General features: G+C 40.4%; 1 protein-coding gene across 1 annotated transcript in view; it reads left to right on the plus strand.

The window, feature by feature from the left end:
* tmtopsa (teleost multiple tissue opsin a) overlaps nt 1–17,201 on the plus strand; it is a 345,672-nt gene extending 328,471 nt beyond the window's left edge. Inside the window, exon 4 of the mRNA XM_034183376.1 lies at nt 16,460–17,201. Within this exon, the coding sequence (XP_034039267.1) occupies nt 16,460–16,738 (279 nt within the window). The 3' untranslated portion in view covers nt 16,739–17,201. The remainder of the gene's footprint in view (nt 1–16,459) is intronic.
* The last annotated feature ends 2,532 nt before the right edge of the window (nt 17,202–19,733 follow it).

The raw sequence follows: 19,733 nt of genomic DNA on the forward strand, positions 1-19,733 counted from the left end.
AACTTCTGTAATGCTTATGCAACCAATTACCAGGGGCAGTACCCAGGGTCCTAGTGTGGTCATACAGACGTAAAGTAATCACTTGTTAACTTTAAGTGTCTACTACAACCCCTGGCAAAAATTATGGAATCACCGGCCTCGGAGGATGTTCATTCAGTTGTTTAATTTTGTAGAAAAAAGCAGATCACAGACATGACACAAAACTAAAGTCATTTCAAATGGCAACTTCCTGGCTTTAAGAAACACTATAAGAAATCAAGAAAAAAGATTGTGGCAGTCAATAACGGTTACTTTTTTAGACCAAGCAGAGGAAAAAAATATGGAATCACTCAATTCTGAGGAAAAAATTATGGAATCACCCTGTAAATTTTCATCCCCAAAACTAACACCTGCATCATATCAGATCTGCTCGTTAGTCTGCATCTAAAAAGGGGTGATCACACCTTGGAGAGCTGTTGCACCAAGTGGACTGACATGAATCATGGCTCCAACACGAGAGATGTCAATTGAAACAAAGGAGAGGATTATCAAACTCTTAAAAGAGAGTAAATCATCACGCAATGTTGCAAAAGATGTTGGTTGTTCACAGTCAGCTGTGTCTAAACTCTGGACCAAATACAGACAACATGGGAAGGTTGTTAAAGGCAAACATACTGGTAGACCAAGAAAGACATCAAAGCTTCAAGACAGAAAACTTAAAGCAATATGTCTCAAAAATCGAAAAATGTACAACAAAACAAATGAGGAACGAATGGGAGGAAACTGGAGTCAACGTCTGTGACCGAACTGTAAGAAAGCGCCTAAAGGAAATGGGATTTACATACAGAAAAGCTAAACAAAAGGCATCATTAACACCTAAACAGAAAAAAACAAGGTTACAATGGGCTAAGGAAAAGCAATTGTGGACTGTGGATGACTGGATGAAAGTCATATTCAGTGATGAATCTCGAATCTGCATTGGGCAAGGTGATGATGCTGGAACTTTTGTTTGGTGCCTTTCCAATGAGATTTATAAAGATGACTGCCTGAAGAGAACATGTAAATTTCCACAGTCATTGATGATATGGGGCTGCATGTCAGGTAAAAGTACTGGGGAGATGGCTGTCATTACATCATCAATAAATGCACAAGTTTATGTTGATATTTTGGACAATTGAAAGGATGTTTGGGGATGATGAAATCATTTTTCAAGATGATGATGCATCTTGCCATAGAGCAAAAACTGCAAAAACATTCCTTGCAAAAAGACACATAGGGTCAATGTCAATGAGCAGATCTGATTTGATGCAGGTGTTAATTTGGGGGATGAAAATTTACAGGGTGATTCCATAATTTTTTCCTCAGAATTGAGTGATTCCATATTTTTTTCCTCTGCTTGGTCTAAAAAAGTAACCGTTACTGACTGCCACAATCTTTTTTTTCTTGATTTCTTATAGTGTTTCTTAAAGCCAGAAAGTTGCCATTTGAAATGACTTTAGTTTTGTGTCATGTCTGTGATCTGCTTTTTTTCTACAAAATTAAACAACTGAATGAACATCCTCTGACGCCGGTGATTCCATAATTTTTGCCAGGGGTTGTATGATGCTGTGATCAACAGGCAATAAAATGTTTGCTTATCATGTTTTGTTTTTGTTTTTTATTTTTGTTTTTCTATGGAGCAATTTGTCTGAGATGATTTGCCTTTTGAATCTGTTGATTTGTTAAAATGCTGGCTTGAAACATTTTCTTTCTACATTTCTAATTCTTAGTGTTGAAATAAATGTAGTATTTGTAATGATAGCTGTGTTATCATGTTCTGTGTTATATTTATTTAAAATCTTTGTTTAAAAAATTGTTTTAAACATGCACATAGAATTTTATTATTGATGTTTTGTGGTTTTTGACGTAATTCTATTCTGATTTTAACATCTGAGTGTTTTATTGCTGTTTTATTCTCACTGACGTTTGCTTTATTGCTTTGTTTTAATTTCTGATAATGTGAGGCTGTTTGTTGTGGATTCACAGTGAGAAAAATTATTGTTTCGGTTAAGTCCCTGAGAAAATGGATCCAAAATCAGATTTCTCATTTTTGTTGCATCTCATGAGAAAATGTAGTAGACTATAAGTATACATAAAACTCATGAACGTATACTAAGTATACTACGTTTACTCAAGAGTGGTGTCTTCACTGGATCATGGGAAGAAGACTTAAAAACAGGCAAAATGTGTACTGGTCTTTGTGCAGGAATGTGTGTATAACAGCCTGAAACTTTTACACCAGCAATGCCGTACTTTCAACCTGCTGGCAGGTCCCTCAATTATTCAGAATCTTTCCAGCTGTCCATCAGGCAGCTTGAAGAACATGGGAGTTGAACGCGGTATAGAGTTTGACCCCAAACACAGAGATCATCTTTCCAGGGGTTCATTCACTATTTATTGCATGTTGAATGATGGTTTATACATTTCAATGTTTCTTTGTGTCTTTGAAACAAGACAGTCTTTCCAAAAAATGTTTTGATGTGTTCAGGCTGTAGCTACCAAGTTTAGGAAATATATTTGCAAAAATAATTGATATTTGTTGTACATATACTGATCAAATCTTCAAAAGCAGCAGTAAAAAAATATGCCATTGTAGTTTCTTTGAAACACAACATACAAACTTTAGTTAAAGATTGTTTCAACAACTACCAAAAAAAAGCCTTGACTTTGATGATTCATTCACATTCGTGTTTTGCTTGTTGGTCAGTGTTTTTGAAGTGTTATGAATATCTATGATAGTATCCATTAATACTAGTTTGTATCTGCTGATATTAAAATACATATTCATTAAAGATAAGGGTAACGGTCATGCTTGTTGGTGCCGGGTTCTTTCTACCCATGTGGGTGCTAGAGGCAAGACACCAACTGGAAAAATAAAAATGAAATACTTGTTTTAAAATAAATCAATAAATAAAAATAAAAAAATTTGGATCACCTCCTTTTTTAAGTAATCTCACAACACATCCAGGCAACCTATGGTATAATACAGTCCTGGCCACAATTTTTGGCTCCCCATTATAAATCAAATTTAAAACAAGTTCAGCAATAAGTGCATATCTACAATTTTTATCATAACATATTAAATAAAAGCTGTTGAACAAAAACAACAAAAGGCTTTCATATAGGGAAGAAGGTGGACAAAAAAATCACACATCCTGTCTAACCTCATCTCCTCCCCCCTGTTGCATATCACTGCCACAGTTATTATTATTGCAAAGTGCTGTAACATATTCTGATTGTTGTTAGACTAACTGTGAACCCTTGCAGAAAATATTTCATACAGCATGCCTGATTTATATGCATGCAGGGAACTTTATTTTTGTTCTTCCTTTTTGTGCCCTGGCAGATAGTAGCGAATGGTCACTCGGCACACATTTCCTATACATAAACATGGCCTCCTTCTCTAAAAACCATGTTGACTGGACTTGTTCCATTTTTTCCATTCAGGGTAAAATACATACAACTTAATTTTTATTGCATCATTGTGCTTAAACACCTCCAGAGGTGCGTAGGTCCGTCCTCACCTCTCGAGCATAACCATCTATTTGTTGAAGCCAGGTGAAAAGTGGGAGTCGTCTTTGACTTCTTCAGCCACTGGCGTCCTCAACACCGAGACGCCTCTACACTGCATCAAAACACAGTTGTAGCTGATGTTCCCTCAAGAAGGAAGTGATACTTCTGATTTGGGTCTTCCTAAGTACCTATTAGTTTGTCACAGTCATTTAAGTGATACCCAAGGATTTTCTGAAGACACTTGATACCAGATATATCCAGTCATTCCCTTAAGGTCACTGGTTAAGCCTCTTTCACACCAGGGCCAACATAGAATTGAGTATTGCGATGTACTGTCTACACTGAGTTATGCAGCTCTACGCAGAGTTTAAGCAGCTCTACGGTGAGTTTTTGCTCCCCTACACAGCAGTATGCTGAAGGCTACGCAAGGTGGATGCAAAAAATTAAACATGTTTAATTTTTTCAGCATAGAGCACAGTGTCATGGTTTGGCCCTGTTCAAGGCTTTGATTCCATCTTTCCTTTTTTCTTTTCCTCCCCTTTGGTTCCTGCTTTGTTTTATTAGTCGGTTATTTTCATCATGTGTTTATTCTGTGTTCCATTTTGCTTTGTCACTTTGTTTCTTTGTCACTTTGTATTCTTTTGTCATGATTCAGTTCCATTCTAGTTTTGTCCTACAGGTTTGTGTTTTCATTTTTAGCATGAGTTTATCACATTTGTTGTATATGCTTGGTCACAGGTTTTTATTATTCATCTTCAGTGTTGCTTATCTGATTATGTTCCATTTGTTATTCATTGCATTTTCTGTTTATCCGTTATCTTGTTTTATTTATTGTATTCTCTTTTGTCTCAGCCAGTATCTGTTTCGTCCTAGTTTGGTTTAATATTAAGTTCCTTGTTTTTGCCCTCTTTAAACTAGTCATAGTATTTCTTAGTTCTGGCCCTTTTTGTTTTGCTCACGCATTATTGTTTGTCTAGAACACGTCACGTTATTCAGTTAGTTTTTCTGTCACCTACTTATCATGCTTTGCACCACTTTGTTTTTCCCTCCTGGATTCTCTTGCCTTTCTTCCCTCATCTTTGTTCACTAAACCACACCTCTTTCCAGAACCTTCCACACACCTGCTTCACATCACCTTGATTAGTTTGCTCCTATTAATACCCTCACAGTTCCACAGCTCACTGCCCAATTGCTGACTTCGTTCACTTTCTCGCCTCTCGTTCTTGTCCAGTTTGCTCATGTGTTTTGACCTTGCTTTTGTGCTCCGACCTCCATCTTGCTGTATCCTGAACTCTGCCTGTATTTTGACTCTGCCTTTGTTTTGCCTGCTTTATACCTCGACGCCATGTGAACAAACCCTGCCTGGTTTATGGACCATGTCACAGCCTGTACCATGTCTAATACCTCTGCTCCCATGTCTGATTACCTGTGTACCGAACCCAGTGCCTGGTTGGTTTCAAGATAAAGCGTTTTATTCATCTAAACCAACCTGCCTGCGTTGGTCTCCTACTGCTTCTGGTTTCAGCCCACCATGAGTCCTGACACACAGGACACAGAAAGTACACAGTTTTTAAGCAAGTCTACACAATACTCTGCAACTGTTTATAACTCTACACAACACATCGCTACTGTACACCAAGGGTGAAAAATCCTTTTATCAGTACACACCTGGATTGATAGATTTTATTCATGCCGCTGGACTTTTCTGGCAGTGAAGCTTCAAAACCACAGAAGAAGAGGCGAGCCAAGCTTCCACATTCCAGTCCTCACAGACAGATCTCCAGCGGAAAGACATTTCCACGCCTACCGTTCATTTCTCACAGCGGATCCTACGCGTGCAACAGCCAGATGCAGCTTCGCTTTGCTTTTTCACCTCCTCTAGTTTTCTAACGATTGCAGCAAGTAAAGTCGATTAACTCCTGCTCACAAACAAATCACCAGTGGAAGGACATGTCCACATCCAGGTCAACTCCTCATGGATGGATGGCCAGCGAGGGGACCTGTCCATGTCCTCTTCTCATGTACGGAATGCTCGAGCAGTTGCCAGCGATCGCTCCAGGTACTTTCACCTTCTAAGTTGTAGCGCACACTAAAGGACTGTCTCGTGGATAATTCACAGACTCAAACGTTGTTCAGAAGGAAATGCAATAACACTGGTTTTCCTGCTTTAAGGTGCAGTGACGCGAGCATGTCTTTGATTCACACACTAGCACGCACGTCATCGTGATGATCCCACCCGCTGTGTTCACAGCTGGACGCCGTTCTTTGTTCTACTGCCTGCCAGGTGCTCTGTGCTGGACGCTGTGTATATAAAATCATTAATTTGTGGTGGATTAATAATTTTCTCAGCAAATTGGCAGGCGAAAACAGCTCTAATCGCTTCCTAAATCACAGAGGAAGCTTCAGCTGGTGCCATTCGCGTCTGCCTAATGAGCTAAATAAAGCATTTTCAGCTGTCCAAAAAGGTAATTATTTGTCATGTTTACATTGTCATGGCTTGGTTACATAGTTAGGTGTTCTTTCCTTCTTGTGTGCAGCTGTTAAAGTATGTTTATAACAGATTTAACTTCTTGTCCTAATCCTTCAGACGAGCTGCGCTCTGATGCGATCCGCTGACGTCACCAGTCACTCTGTTCACTTCTTCTTTACTCCACTTGACGAGCTGCACATCGTGTTGGTGATTAGATTGCGCCACGTAGCACGACATTTATGTGTGAAAGATTTTTTGAACATTTCAAAATTCTCTGTGTGCAATAGCTAAATAAAACATTTTCAACTGTCTAAAAAGGTAATTATTTGTCATGTTTACATTGTCATGGTTTGGTTAAACAGTTGTGTGTTCTTTCCTTCTTGCGTGCAGCTGTTAAAGTATTTATTTTTATGTTTATAACAGATTTAACTTCTTGTTCTAATCCTTCAGAAGAGATGCACTCTGATGTGATCCGCTGACGTCACCACTTGCTCGGTTCACTTTTTCTTTACTCCACTTGATGAGCTGCACATCGTGTTGGTGATTAGATCGCGCCATGTAGCATGACATTTATGCGTGAAAGATTTTTTTGAACATTTCAAAATTCTCTGTGCGCAATAGCACACACTGGCACCCGCCGGTGCGCGCACAATGCGTGACAGCCAGTGGAACAAAGCACGGCATCCAGCTGGGAACACAGCGGGTGAGATTGTCATGACGATGTGTGTGCAAGTGCTTGGATCAAAGTCGTGCAAGTGTCAGGGCACCTTTATTCTTGAATCGGGACTAATGCAAACCCAGACACTCCCATTCCTCACTCAGCTTGTCAAGTACTTCAATCAGACTGCACCAAGATCACACCATTGTTCATGAAGGCCAAGCCAATAAACCTTTCATGTCTGGCAAAGACACCTTGACTTTGATCACTGATTCCACTACCTTGCTATCATCTATGTTGGCAATGTGGGCTACTTTTCAATTTTGTTATCCTCTCAGATGACACAGAGAAGCACTGAAAAGATTCTGTCATCTGCATAGTACTGTTAAGCCAAGACTAGGGGTGTAACAGTGTATTGTGAAAATTGTATAGTGAAGCCTGTATTATATTGTTTTTAAAAATAGTATCATGATATCATGAAAAGGCAACTCCTGCATGGAAAAAATAATGACCTCTTATAAATATCCAAATAAGAAACTGATAACATCAAGGAGTTCAATTTAGACTTCAGAATAATTTTACATTCTGGCTAAAACATTCACCACAGATTACTTTCTACATAATTAGTGGGAACAGTGATGTAATTTATATCGTGATGAGTATTCAGTCTTGATAGGTGATATGTGTCATATCATGGAGCTGGTGTATCTGTTGTGTGGGCCGCCAGAAGAGGAGGTACTGCTGGCCCACCACCAGAGGGCGCCCTGCCTGAAGTGCGGGCTTCAGGCACGAGAGGGCGCTGCCGCCACGGACACAGCCGGGAGTGACAGCTGTTACTCATTATGTCCTGACAGCTGTCACTCATTCTTCATCATCCCACTCCATAAAACCCAGACGTCATCTCCACCTCATCACCGAGATATTGTACTTCATTGGAGGTAATATCCTCAGCCATTTGTGGTAACTAATAATCTGTCTATTGTGAGTGTTTGCAGGAGTACCGGTCCTTAGTTTGTGGGGGCTGAGTGAGTGCAGGACGGCACTCTTTTCCCCTGAGGAATCACTGCGGTACTCATCAGCATATTGAGTGAGAGGTGGAGGTGGCATTCCCACCGTTATTGTTACTGGGTGTACACACACCCACACTTGACTGTCTTTGTTCTTCGCCAGCAGTACCAGATCCGACAGTCGGGGACGGTGATCACCTGGGAATTCGGGACTTGGCGGCTCCAGTATTCACCAGGTTCGGTGGCGGCGGAAATCGTGTGGTTCCGGCTCTTCTCAGGACAGACGTCTTCTATCCTCGAGCCTGCCCACACGTCACCTTTGTGGATTGACTGTAATCATATTCTGAGATTGTCTGTGTATTCGTTGTGCACCTTCACAACATTAAATTGTTATTTTTTGGCTCATCTATTGACCGTTCATTTGCGCCCCCTGTTGTGGGTCCGTGTCACTACACTTTCACAACAGTATCATTACAGCCCTCATCAACACTGCTGCCTGATAAAAGTTCATCATTTAGCACAGGGAAGCATTACCAAGATCCAGAGAGCTTCTATGTCCTGCTTTTGGCATTACCTCCACGAGCAAGAAAGTTGGATTTTGCTGGAATACAACTGTAGAAAGACCTGAACAAGAAGCTGGGAGGTCAGAGAACAGTAGTGATATCACAAGGAAGAAACTTCTTCACTCTATCAATCATAATCTACGATCCAAGAGGAAGAGTTAAAAAATCGGTAGAGGCCAATTGTAGCAGAAGTATCTCAAACTAGTCTCAGTAAAGGTTCTTCTCCCACAGAAGAAAGGTTTTTATTGTGGTAGTTTACCAGCGATTTGCATTTCAGCAAACCTTTACACACAGGACATCAGGAGACATAGAGATGGTGAAGAAAACAGAAAAAAACCCTAGTGCTGTGTTCATCAAAGAGCAAAAATCATTTTGACCCAAGAAAGTTGGACTTGAAAAAACATCAAGGGAATTCCCATGCATGTCTTTGTTCTAATTTGGCTGGTGACTGTTTCTCTTGGACATCACTACGTTTGATGAGACAGAAATACCCAGGGAACGTGAAACTCTTTCACTGTTGTTTTTCTGCTCCCTCTGCTGCAGGCCTTTTTTGTGAGTATATATGCTTCTCAAAAAAAAAAGAAAGAAACACTGCTTAATCAGAGTATAGCATAAAATCAGTTCAACTTCTGGCATATTGATCTGGTCAGTTAAGTAGGCAAGGGAGTTGTTAATCAGTTTCAGCTGCTTTGGTGTTAATGAAATTAGCAACAGGTGCACTAGAGGGCCAATGAGATGAGCCCTCAAAAAAGGAATGGCTTTATGGGTAGAGGCTACTGATGTTTTTTCCCCCTCCTGATCCTTTCAGACTTTTTCATTAGTTCTGCATTTGGCTTGGGTTAGTGTCACTAATGGTAACATGGTGCGGGCCCTGATCCAGATCACTTCCAAAATTCAGTGGAGTCTTCCATGCTTCCATGCCCTGACATCTACTTGTGGTGCAAATTTGGTGACAATCTGTGAAGTAGTTTTGACGTAATCCTTCAAAGACTATGTAAAGTGAAATCTTATACCCCCGTCACACATAGCCAGAATCATGCGGAGTGGCGTCAGACTTATGAATTAGTGCACATCCGAAAGGTGTCACATTTCAGTTCCAGAACATTCTGACAGGCATCTGCGGAAGTCCACACACTTGGTCAAAATCGGCCGGAGGCCCAAGTGTAATGCACATGTTCATAATTCTCCAGGCACGGTCGAGATGGACCACCTGTCCGACATTGGCCCATGTGTTATCTGAGGACCATCTAATTTACATATTTCGATGGTGGCAAAGCGGGATCCAAAACGATTGGAGCGCATATGAGGGAACCTCGAGATGGATCTGGCACGGTGTGCCTGCCGGTATGATCTTCAGTGCCACATATAATAATGTACGAGATCTGTTAGAAAAGTATCCGACCTTATTATTTTTTTCAAAAACCATATGGATTTGAATCACGTGTGATTACATCAGACATGCTTGAACCCTCGTGGGCATGCAAGAGTTTTTTCACGCCTGTCGGTTACGTCATTCGCCTGTGGGCAGTCTTTGAGTGAGGAGTCGCCCACCCTCGTCGATTTTTTCATTGTTTAGGAATGGCTCAGAGACTGCTGCTTTGTTTGATCAAAATTTTTTCAAAACTGTAAAGCACAACTGAGTGGACACCATTCGATAAATTCAGCTTGTTTTTGGTAAAAATTTTAACGGCTGATGAGAGATTTTGGTCTGGTAGTGTCACTTTAAGGACGGCCCACGCGCCTGATGGCGATCTGTGCTTTGAGGCGGCAGCGTCTCACCGTTTCAAGTTGAAAACTTCCACATTTCAGGCTCTGTTGACCCAGGAAGTCGTCAGAGAATAGAGAACTTTCAGAAGAAGTCGGCATGAGGAGTTCATTCGGACATTCCATTGTTAACGGACATTTTGTAATGAAAGAACGTGCGGGCAGAGTCGCATGTCGGGCCGGACCCGACTGCGGGGGGTCGCGACAGGAAAAACACCTCCGTTGGAAACCTTAACGGGCAAGTTGGAACATGCCCAAGCTGTTAAACAATTTCTCAGTTACTCACTTGTTGAAAGCCATCAAAAGCCGCCTGAATTTTACAAATGGTTTTCAACACGGAGGTGTTTTTCCTGTCGTGGCGCACACAGATTCGCCGAGTCGTTTCCGTGACGACTCGGGTTAGGGTTAGGGGTTAGGGTTAGCACGTCTTTCATTAAAAAATGTCCTTAAACAGTGGAATGTCCGCATAAAGTCCTCATGCCGGCCTCTTCTGAATCTTCTCTGTTCTCTCACGACGTCCTGGGTGAATTAAGCCTTAAATTAGGATGTTTTCAGGTCGAAACAGGCCGACGATGGCGCCTGGAACCGCTGCGTGATGTCCCGCTCTGTGGGAAGTCCTTACAGCGACAGAAACACCCCATAATCTCTCATCAGCCATTCAACGTTTCACCGAAAACCAGCTAAATTTCTCGAATAGTGTCCACTCGGATATTCCTCACAGGTCCAGAAAAAATTTTGATAAAGCAACGTGCGCCGTCTCGAGCAGCGTGTGAAACAAAGGAATTCAGCCGAGAGGGCTGAACCACATCTCACTCAAGGCCTGCCCACAGGGAAATGACGTCACCAACGCATGAAAAAACTCACGCATGAGCACAAGGGTTCAAGCATGATTGGTGTAATCGCAAGTCATTCAAATCCATATAGTTAAAAAAAATAAAAGTGTCGGTTTCTTATCTAATACACCTCATACATACGTTTTGGATGCGATCTTACAGGTGTGGACGAGGCATTCTGTCTGCCTTCTGACACAGCTGACCATGCCCCTTTTTCTCCCGACTGCGTCAGGTTATGGCAATATTTGCCGTGTCAGGCATGGCTCCGACAAACTCTTGCTATGTGGGATGAGGGCATTAGAATCCAGATTCAGATCTGGATTACCTCCAGAATTTAAAGTCTTCCATGGCCTAATATCTATCTGCTGTGAAAATTTTGTCAAATATGTGCAGTAGTTTTGATGTAACCCTAACACAGACAAACAAATAAGCGTAGATGATTTTATTGCACCCTTGGTGGACGTAATAAACAGTATTAATAAAAGAATGAAAGGCAATAATAACAGGGCATGACAACAATGTATACCATATTTTTCGGACTATAAGTCGCACTTTTTTACATGTTTTGGCCGGGGGTGCGACCTATACTCCAGAGCAACTTATAAATGAAAAATATACCGGTAGATTCTCAATTAATTTACCATAATAAAACAATTTTACGTGACAGAGTCGCTCTATGTTTTAAAATGGCCACCGGAAATGGAAATGCAATGCATCATGGGCACTGTAGTATGGCGGCCGCCCTATAGGTCACGCTGGTCGTGATAACCAATCAGAGAACAGAACATTGGACGTGTATTCCTCACCTCACCCAGACAATGACTGTGAAACAGCGTGTGAAGCAGACGAACACGGTGCTTGCTGTTATTCCGGGAGGGGTAACAAAACAGCTTCAACCCTTGGATATCAGTGTGAGCAGAGTGTTTAAGTTGATGCTGAGAGCTGCGTGGGAGCACTGGGTGAGCGACGGCAGAGGATTAGCGTCTGCACTTGGAAGGAGCTGGCGTCGACACCACGGGGAGGTCATGAGCTGCGCAGGTAGATGCTGCACGAACATCGGCAGCTGACACCTGGTGTGTACTATGGTCCACAGCGGGTAATATGTTAGAAAAGAACCGTTCAGCGATGTTGCGGGTTATGGTTCAGCTCGCAGTGTGGTCCGCAAAATACAAACATATCCGTAGGTAAAATGCAACTCACAAGAGGGCGCTCAAGGCTTGTGTGACTGTTCCTGCGACTTCTGACTACCATAGAAAAATAAAAATTTCAACATTACTGATAACGTAACAAGACAACGGAGAAGGCCCGAAAAAATGCCACCAAAAAGAAAATCATACTCTGCAGATCACAAGTTGCGACTGGTGAAATATACATCCGAAAACAGTAGCCGTCACAATATCATCTGAACTTTTCATGTTAACATACCTGTATGTCCATGCGACTTATAGTCCAGTGTGACTTATTTATGGTTTATTTTTCTTTATAATGGATAAAGTGGCTGGTGCGACTTATAGTCCAGAAAATACGGTATATAAATCCTATGTTAAAGAGCTGGTAATGGGGGGGGAAAGGTGTGATTTATAGGCTGATGTGGCTTATACCCAGAAATGTGATATTTAGATCTCTATGTCAGAAAACATTAAATGTTTTTTTCCAAGCAGTTCGTTAACATTTCTTTAAATATCAGTGAACGAATTCATAAAACCTGACACTGAATATATAACAGTAATATAAGTAGACTTGAACCAAATGAAAAACCTGAACATTGTAAACCTCAAAGCTGAAACCCACAATTTAATTACTTATTTGTGTTTGTCATATTATGCCAGGTATGATCTTTCCTGTTCATTTTTATACCACAAGAAGAAGACTAGATTTAATATCAAAATTAAAGAAATGATCAGAAACACAACTGTGTATAAATATTTAATACTCTGCATCATTTAAGCTATCAAAATGAAAAAGAAACTTTTCTTTATTTCCTCAGCAGGTAACAACTTCAAATTTTCTAATTCAAATGTATGCTTCTGAAAAAGAAAAAAAAATTGAATAGTGACTTTTAGTATTAGCTAATCTGAGCCTCGTTGAATGGTATGTTCCATCTTTCACCAAATTATTCATACCATTGAAAGAATGAAAAAAATATTCATTATTTGTTTTATATAATGCCAAAAATAGATCTTGTTATTTGATATTTTATTAATTTCTAAACAACAGAAAAGGGACTTACATTTTGGTGTTTGTTGCTGATGCTTTGACGTCAACAGTCCAACACAAACTTTAAATAGGAGTCCAAAGTTGTTCTCAGTCAACTTGCAAAAACAATTCTGACGACGTAGTCTGTGATGCCGTGCACTGAGTAGGTGTACAGACTACCGTCTGCTTGCCTCACTCCAGCAAAAAAAAAAAAAAAAAATAGCGTCAGAAATTTGTCCAGCTTTTCATCCTAACGTCATCATCTTCATCCTATCAGCTCTTCATGCCTCCTGGGGCCTGTACTACGAAGCAGGGTTACTGGCTTATCAGGATAACTTCGGGAGTAAGTTGATGACGTGTGGAGTAACTTCCCGGTTAACCCGTACTACGAAAGGTGGATAGGTTTTAATCGAGGTATGCTGCCATGGCAATTTATGCTGTGTCCCAAACCTGCTCCGAGCAGGTTATGTTCTCGGTTAGCTTGAGGTTTTCGCTTAACCACTCCCTTTATAAGTACGGTCCATCCACCGTCAATCACTCCAAAGACAATGTCGGCCTACCTGGATGATCCGTTTGATATTGGGGCACAAATTGTGAGGGGCTCTCTTCGCAGGGCGAGGGCTTTTAAAGACCGCCAGAATCCGCTGACATACCCGGACGATATTCTCTATGAAAGATATAGATTCTCAGCTGAGGGAATTCGTTATCTTTGTCAGCTGATCGGGCCAGACGTCTGTAACATCACCCATCGTACAATGTAAAAAAAGACTGTTGTTTTTACAGGAAAACACTGGCAGCTGTGGTTACCAGGGAATTCCTGTAAAAAAATACAGCAGTTAAATGTACAAAAAAAGAGAGCTCTTGTTTGTAGATTTAACAGTTCTTTTAATGTGAGTCAGCCGTGGTTCATTCACTGTAAATCCATATACATATTATGTTTGTAATGTTATCTACTGTGCTGCTGTATGTTTTACAGGAATTCCCTGGTAACCACAGCTGCCAGCGTTTTCCTGTACAAAAAAGTCATTTTTTACAGTGTAGCAATGCCCCGACGATCGAGCAGATAATGTGCCTTGTGCTTGTTTTGCCAGTGGACAATTTATGTATTCTATTGGTGATGCTGAACATCTGAGCAAGAATACTGTATGTCGTATGATTCACAAGGTAGTACTTGCTCTATCTAAACTGTTGGATGCATTTGTGGTTTTCCCTGGCCATTTATCCGCAATGCAAATGAAAGAAGGGTTTTATGCAATCGCGGGTAATTACTAATATCAAAATAGGTCTAATGCATGTCCATTAATTAGGCGAAGTGGGGCTTATTATGCTATGAATATAAACCTACCGTTCTGAAGGATGTTTTTATATTTCATCTTCACCTGCTGCCAGGTGCGTTTGGCACTGCTATTGCATCTGAAATATTGACAGGATTAGGAATAGCAATCATACAGTCAAGGTAGCCTATTTAGGAAACATTAAATTAACCTAACATTTATTAGTAGGCCTATGCCCACTTCTGTATCGTGTTGCATCTGGGCGTAATTAATGAAAGGTCATTTTTTTACACATATTAGACATTCCACAGGTTAATCATCTGTAACAGATTTGGGGAACAATTGAATTGTACGTACGCATTTACCCGATCAGCAATACGTTGCCAACAAGCCTGTCTTGCTTTATTGGCAGACTATGTGTTTGATTTCCCCCTTAACATTAATTTAAATTCCTTGTAGCTCCGCATAATAATCGTGCATTCTTCTTCGGTAAAGTAAGGTGACCACACCATCGTTGAAAAATGGTGACGTGTGCTGCAACCTGCCCCTTTTATGTGAATGCGCACAAACTCCACTTAGGTTAACACAGGTTCAACAAATCAACATCTTATTCAGCGTCGTAGTACAGATTAACACCACTTGAGGAAACCAGGTTTTGTCAACCCCGGTTTAAGAGGTTGACCCTGGGTTACATCTGAGTAAGTTAACCCCGCTTCGTAGTACAGGCCCCAGATGGCTTACAGCGTAGTGGATTTGTTTTTTTTTTTGTGCGTGTGTTAGAAGAATTAGCACCGTCAATTAGCTCCTTCAAATCGTCATCAGTCAGTAAAACAAACTCTGCCATCTTTAGCTAAATGCCACTCCAACCAATGGGCAGTGGTCACAGTGTGCAATGGTACAAAACGGATGGAACGAAATTTGCATGCTAAATGCAACGTGACACAAATGGGACAATGTCACGTGACATACAAAGCACCAATCAAATGACAAGGATCCACTCAGCCGCTATATAATACATAATGAATGATATGATACCACAATAAGATGAGATACACTAAAATAAAAATAATAATCAGAAACAAAATCAGTCCCTGTTTTTTTGTTTTTTTGTTTTTTGGACTGTGAGGGATGCTGTAGGAGTATGGGCAGGGTTGGGTAGGATTACTTTGAAATGTAATCCAAAAGTAATCAGATTACAAGTAATCCAAATGTGTGTACATACATACGATACGATGCGATACGATACGATACGATACACTTTATTGTCCCCTCAGGGAAATTTGTCTTGGACTCATGCTAGGTGCCTTACAAGAAAAGAGAAAACAAACAATACAGATAAAAACACAACCACATCCATAACAAATTAACATGACAGGAGTCAGGAGAAACACCATAAATATTGCATAATTCCAATTTTAAACATTATTGTTTAACAATTTAATAGACATGGGGACGAATGAATTTTTAAATCTATTCAGTCTACTCCGAGGAACTCTGTACCTTCTCCCAGAAGGAAGGAGAGTGTACTCTGCATGAAGAACATGAACTGAATCCATCAGTATCCTCTGAGCTGCTTTCAAAACAGACTCTTCATAGAGTGAACTGAGGGACTGATATTGTTTCTTTCCGATTATCTTCATTGCATCATCAATTTGTCTGTTAAGTTTCGTTTTAAATTGTACAGAAAGATTGCCGTACCAGGCAGTCATGCCATACCTAACTAGGCTCTCTAACACTGCCTGGTAAAACAACAACATAATTTTCTGATTGACTCCATACAAACGAAGTCTGCGAAGGAAATAAAGTCTTTGATGGAATCGGGAGCACAAACTGTCCACATGTGCAGTCCAGCTGAAGGTATTGTCTATGTGCAGCCCCAAGTACTTGTATGAGTTGACCTGGTCAATGGGAATACCATGTATGACCACAGGAGTATGGTCCCCAACAGTCCGTGGATCCAGAATCATTTCCTTGGTTTTATTGACATTTAAAACCACTCCACCATGGTTACTGTTGATTCAACAGACAAAAGTTGTACTGGTGTGCAGAGGCAAAATTACAAACGTGTCACTGTGTTACCTATGGACCTGAGTGTATTGGAAACAATGGTCCCAAATAGTCGGCTCATATGTGTGTGTGTGTGTGTGTGTGTGTTTGCCTCAGTTTTACAGATGTTTCCAGGCGCTGTTTCTTTGTGAGACTCCCAAACGAGGTTCCAGTTTAAAGAGCTCCTCCAGGGTTCCCACCAAGGCAGTCAGAGCCAGAGTTATCAGCGGCTCCCCGCGTTCCAACAATCTTCTATTTATGGTCGCCTCCCTGGGAGAACCAGCTGCCGCACTGCCGGAGCTCTCAGCTGAACCCACCATTGATGTCACCAAAGCTCCATCTTCAGACCTGAACAAACCTGTCATAATGTCACTAGTGGCCCACTTTGATAGCTGATGATTGGCTGTAACAACCCCCATCCCCAGCTAGTAAGTCATTAATAATGACCGAGGGGATGTTACTGAGGCTCACCAGTCCATGTGGATTTAATGCTCCTGTTGCAAACTGACATCACAGACATGTTAGACAGGGTTAACCTCTGGATGGGATGAGCAGGAATCAGAGGAGGCAATCTGCAGAAGCGGAGAGTCTGTGCTTCTCTGCAGATTGCACTATTTCTGACACTGAGCGGGTGATGCTTGCTCCTGTCACATCATCTTTCTGAGCTCAGCCTGACTGATCACGTGATAATTGAGGATCTGTTAGAGCGAGAACATTTCTGTAATATATGGTAAGGTATGTGCGATCATGAAATGTTGCATCGCAAGCATGTTCAGATTGAAGTAGGAGAGACAGACTGCTGCTTCCAACCGAGGCTGAAAAACATCTTTGTCTTTATCTCGTTGGATTTTCTTTAGACATTGAAAAAAACAAATACGAGACGAGACATATGATGGAGAATGTACTAAAGGTCTTTTTAACTTTTATTCTCTCTCAAAGCTTATTTCATCACTGCATTTCGAAGCATGTGGTTTTATTTAAAGCTACAGTGTGTTGGAATTAGTGTCACCTATTGTTGAAGCTGCAGATTGCATTGAAAGGAAATTTTGTTTCCTTTCATATTTTTGCTTCTTTGGTGATGCCAATTCAAATTCCCTAGCATTTTCTTGTGATAAGCAATCCGTTTGATCCTCCCTTTCACTAAAATGAAGGTTCCTGCATTGGCAACCACTAGACAGCGTACAGGGGAGCAACCAATGATTTGTCTTTTTTCTAGTCTTCTGACTGCTGCAAAATCCAAAAGGTAAAGTATGTTTGTCCCTTTTGTGCTACTGTGTCAACCTGAGAGCCTCGGTGAGGGTGCTTTCTCCTAAGCTTGTGAAAATATAACAATTCGTTGTTGGAGCCTCTCCCAAACTTAAGAATTCCGGGGCCCACTTTGAAATCTGAGGGTCGTCTGAGGCTCACCCATACATTTAAAGGTATAGGGCCACTGAAGAGTTTAGGCACACTAAAAAGAATTTTCATTGGCAATACAATAATTTTATTTATAAGACTTTAAATAGGGGATTTATAATGTGACTGACAATATGATCAAATCTTGCATTGTCTAGAACAAATTAATAAAAAGTTCCCCTGAATAGGAAAATTCTTGAACTACTTAAAGGAGTGACATACAGTTTATGATAGCAACCATAGCGACATCATTGATCACGTGGGGGTTTCCCCAGACTTGTGGAAGATGTCGGGAAGCAGACAGTGACAGCCAATCAGAGTAGAGATGCTCGGTAACATCTGCTGACTGGTTTCTCTCTGGCTGCTAATCCAACATGGTGGAAAATGCTCCAAAACCGCTGCGTTTCTGTATAAACTTAACACATTTCTCATGTATTATGTAAAACCTAATGAGAAATTAACACTTCTAAATCCCAAAATGCTGTTTTTGTAACTAGATAACATGTCTGAAGTGATTTACAATACATCTCATGGAGATCAGTGTGCACGCTAGGTGTGTGTGTATCACCCAAGGTCAGAGGTAACTTCCATTCTTTCCAAAAGCTCACGGATGTGCACACGCACTAATTACTGCAGACAATTTTAAAAGAAAAATAAAATATTTGTTATGGAGTTTCCCCAGGTAAATTTGTTCTCTTCATTAAAATGAGTTGTAGTCTAGTAACACGTTTAAAAAATAAACCAACATTATAATGCTTGGATTTCATCAAAAACTAAATTTTGTCAGTTTAGCGAAATTTGGGGGGTCCTGTAGCTTTAATCACAAATTTCATCAACACATAAGACTGAGATGAAGTTTATTCATAGTATGTTAAACAGGATCATATAAGAGAACAATAACACATAATTTAATTCAATTCAATTTATTTTTCAATTTATTTCATTTATATAGTGCCAAATGACAACAAAGCTGTCTCAAGGTGCTTCACAAAAGTAAGGTCTAACCTTACCAACCCCTGGAGCAAGCACACAGGTGACAGTGGTAAGGAAAAACTCCCACTGATGATTTGAGGAAGAAACCTCAAGCAGACCAGACTCAAATGGGGTGACCCTCTGCTTGGGCCATGCTACCAACACACTTGACAATAGAACTATACAGGAATTTAATTTTAAAAACCTAGACTTTGTTTTATTACTTCTAATTTCATTTTTATAATAACTGGATCATTTTAGGTGATTTAAGCTTCATTACAAAACTGAAAAACACAGAGGGTTTTTAAAAGTTTACTTTTAATGACTATACTGGCACTTTGCCCATGGGGATCCATGCACTCTAGATTAGGTAGTGTTTATAAAATAGGTAGCTGACATTTTTCAAGGGTGGTAATAAATTATGAAAAGTTCCTGTAATGAGTCGGAATAGCGTGAGTCCAGAATGTTTTTAGAACCTTACACCTCTGCAGGTTTTAGAAGAACTCGACCCTTTTATTTACTGTTAATTATTTCATTTTAGTGTTAATTAACTGTGTTAATGTACTTATACATTGTTTAGGTTCTTGTTATCATGTACACACACTATTATTATGATCATTATTGTTATTATTTTATTTGATTAATACTTCTATTTTGTCATTTGATTTTTAAATAGACCACAGTGAAAATAAGTGTTTTCCCTTCCTTGTGTCATCCATGCATTCTTAACATATTCACAATTATAAAACCGATGAGTGGATCCTTGTCATTTAATTGGTGCTTTGTATGTCACATGACATGGATTATTTGTCCCATTTGTGTTGCATTGCATTTAGAGTGCAGTTTGGTTCCATTTAGAGTGCAAACTTGGTTCTGTACTTTTTGGTACTATTTCACTTTGCACACTTGCGCGTGCACATGCACGCACACACATGCACTGCACGCACGTGTGCACACACACAATGCGCACGCGCACGCACACAAAATAAATCCACTGCACTGTCTGGAGGCTGTTAGCAGGAAG

This window comes from Thalassophryne amazonica, chromosome 12 (assembly GCF_902500255.1).
Source record: "Thalassophryne amazonica chromosome 12, fThaAma1.1, whole genome shotgun sequence".
Lineage (NCBI taxonomy): Eukaryota > Metazoa > Chordata > Actinopteri > Batrachoidiformes > Batrachoididae > Thalassophryne > Thalassophryne amazonica.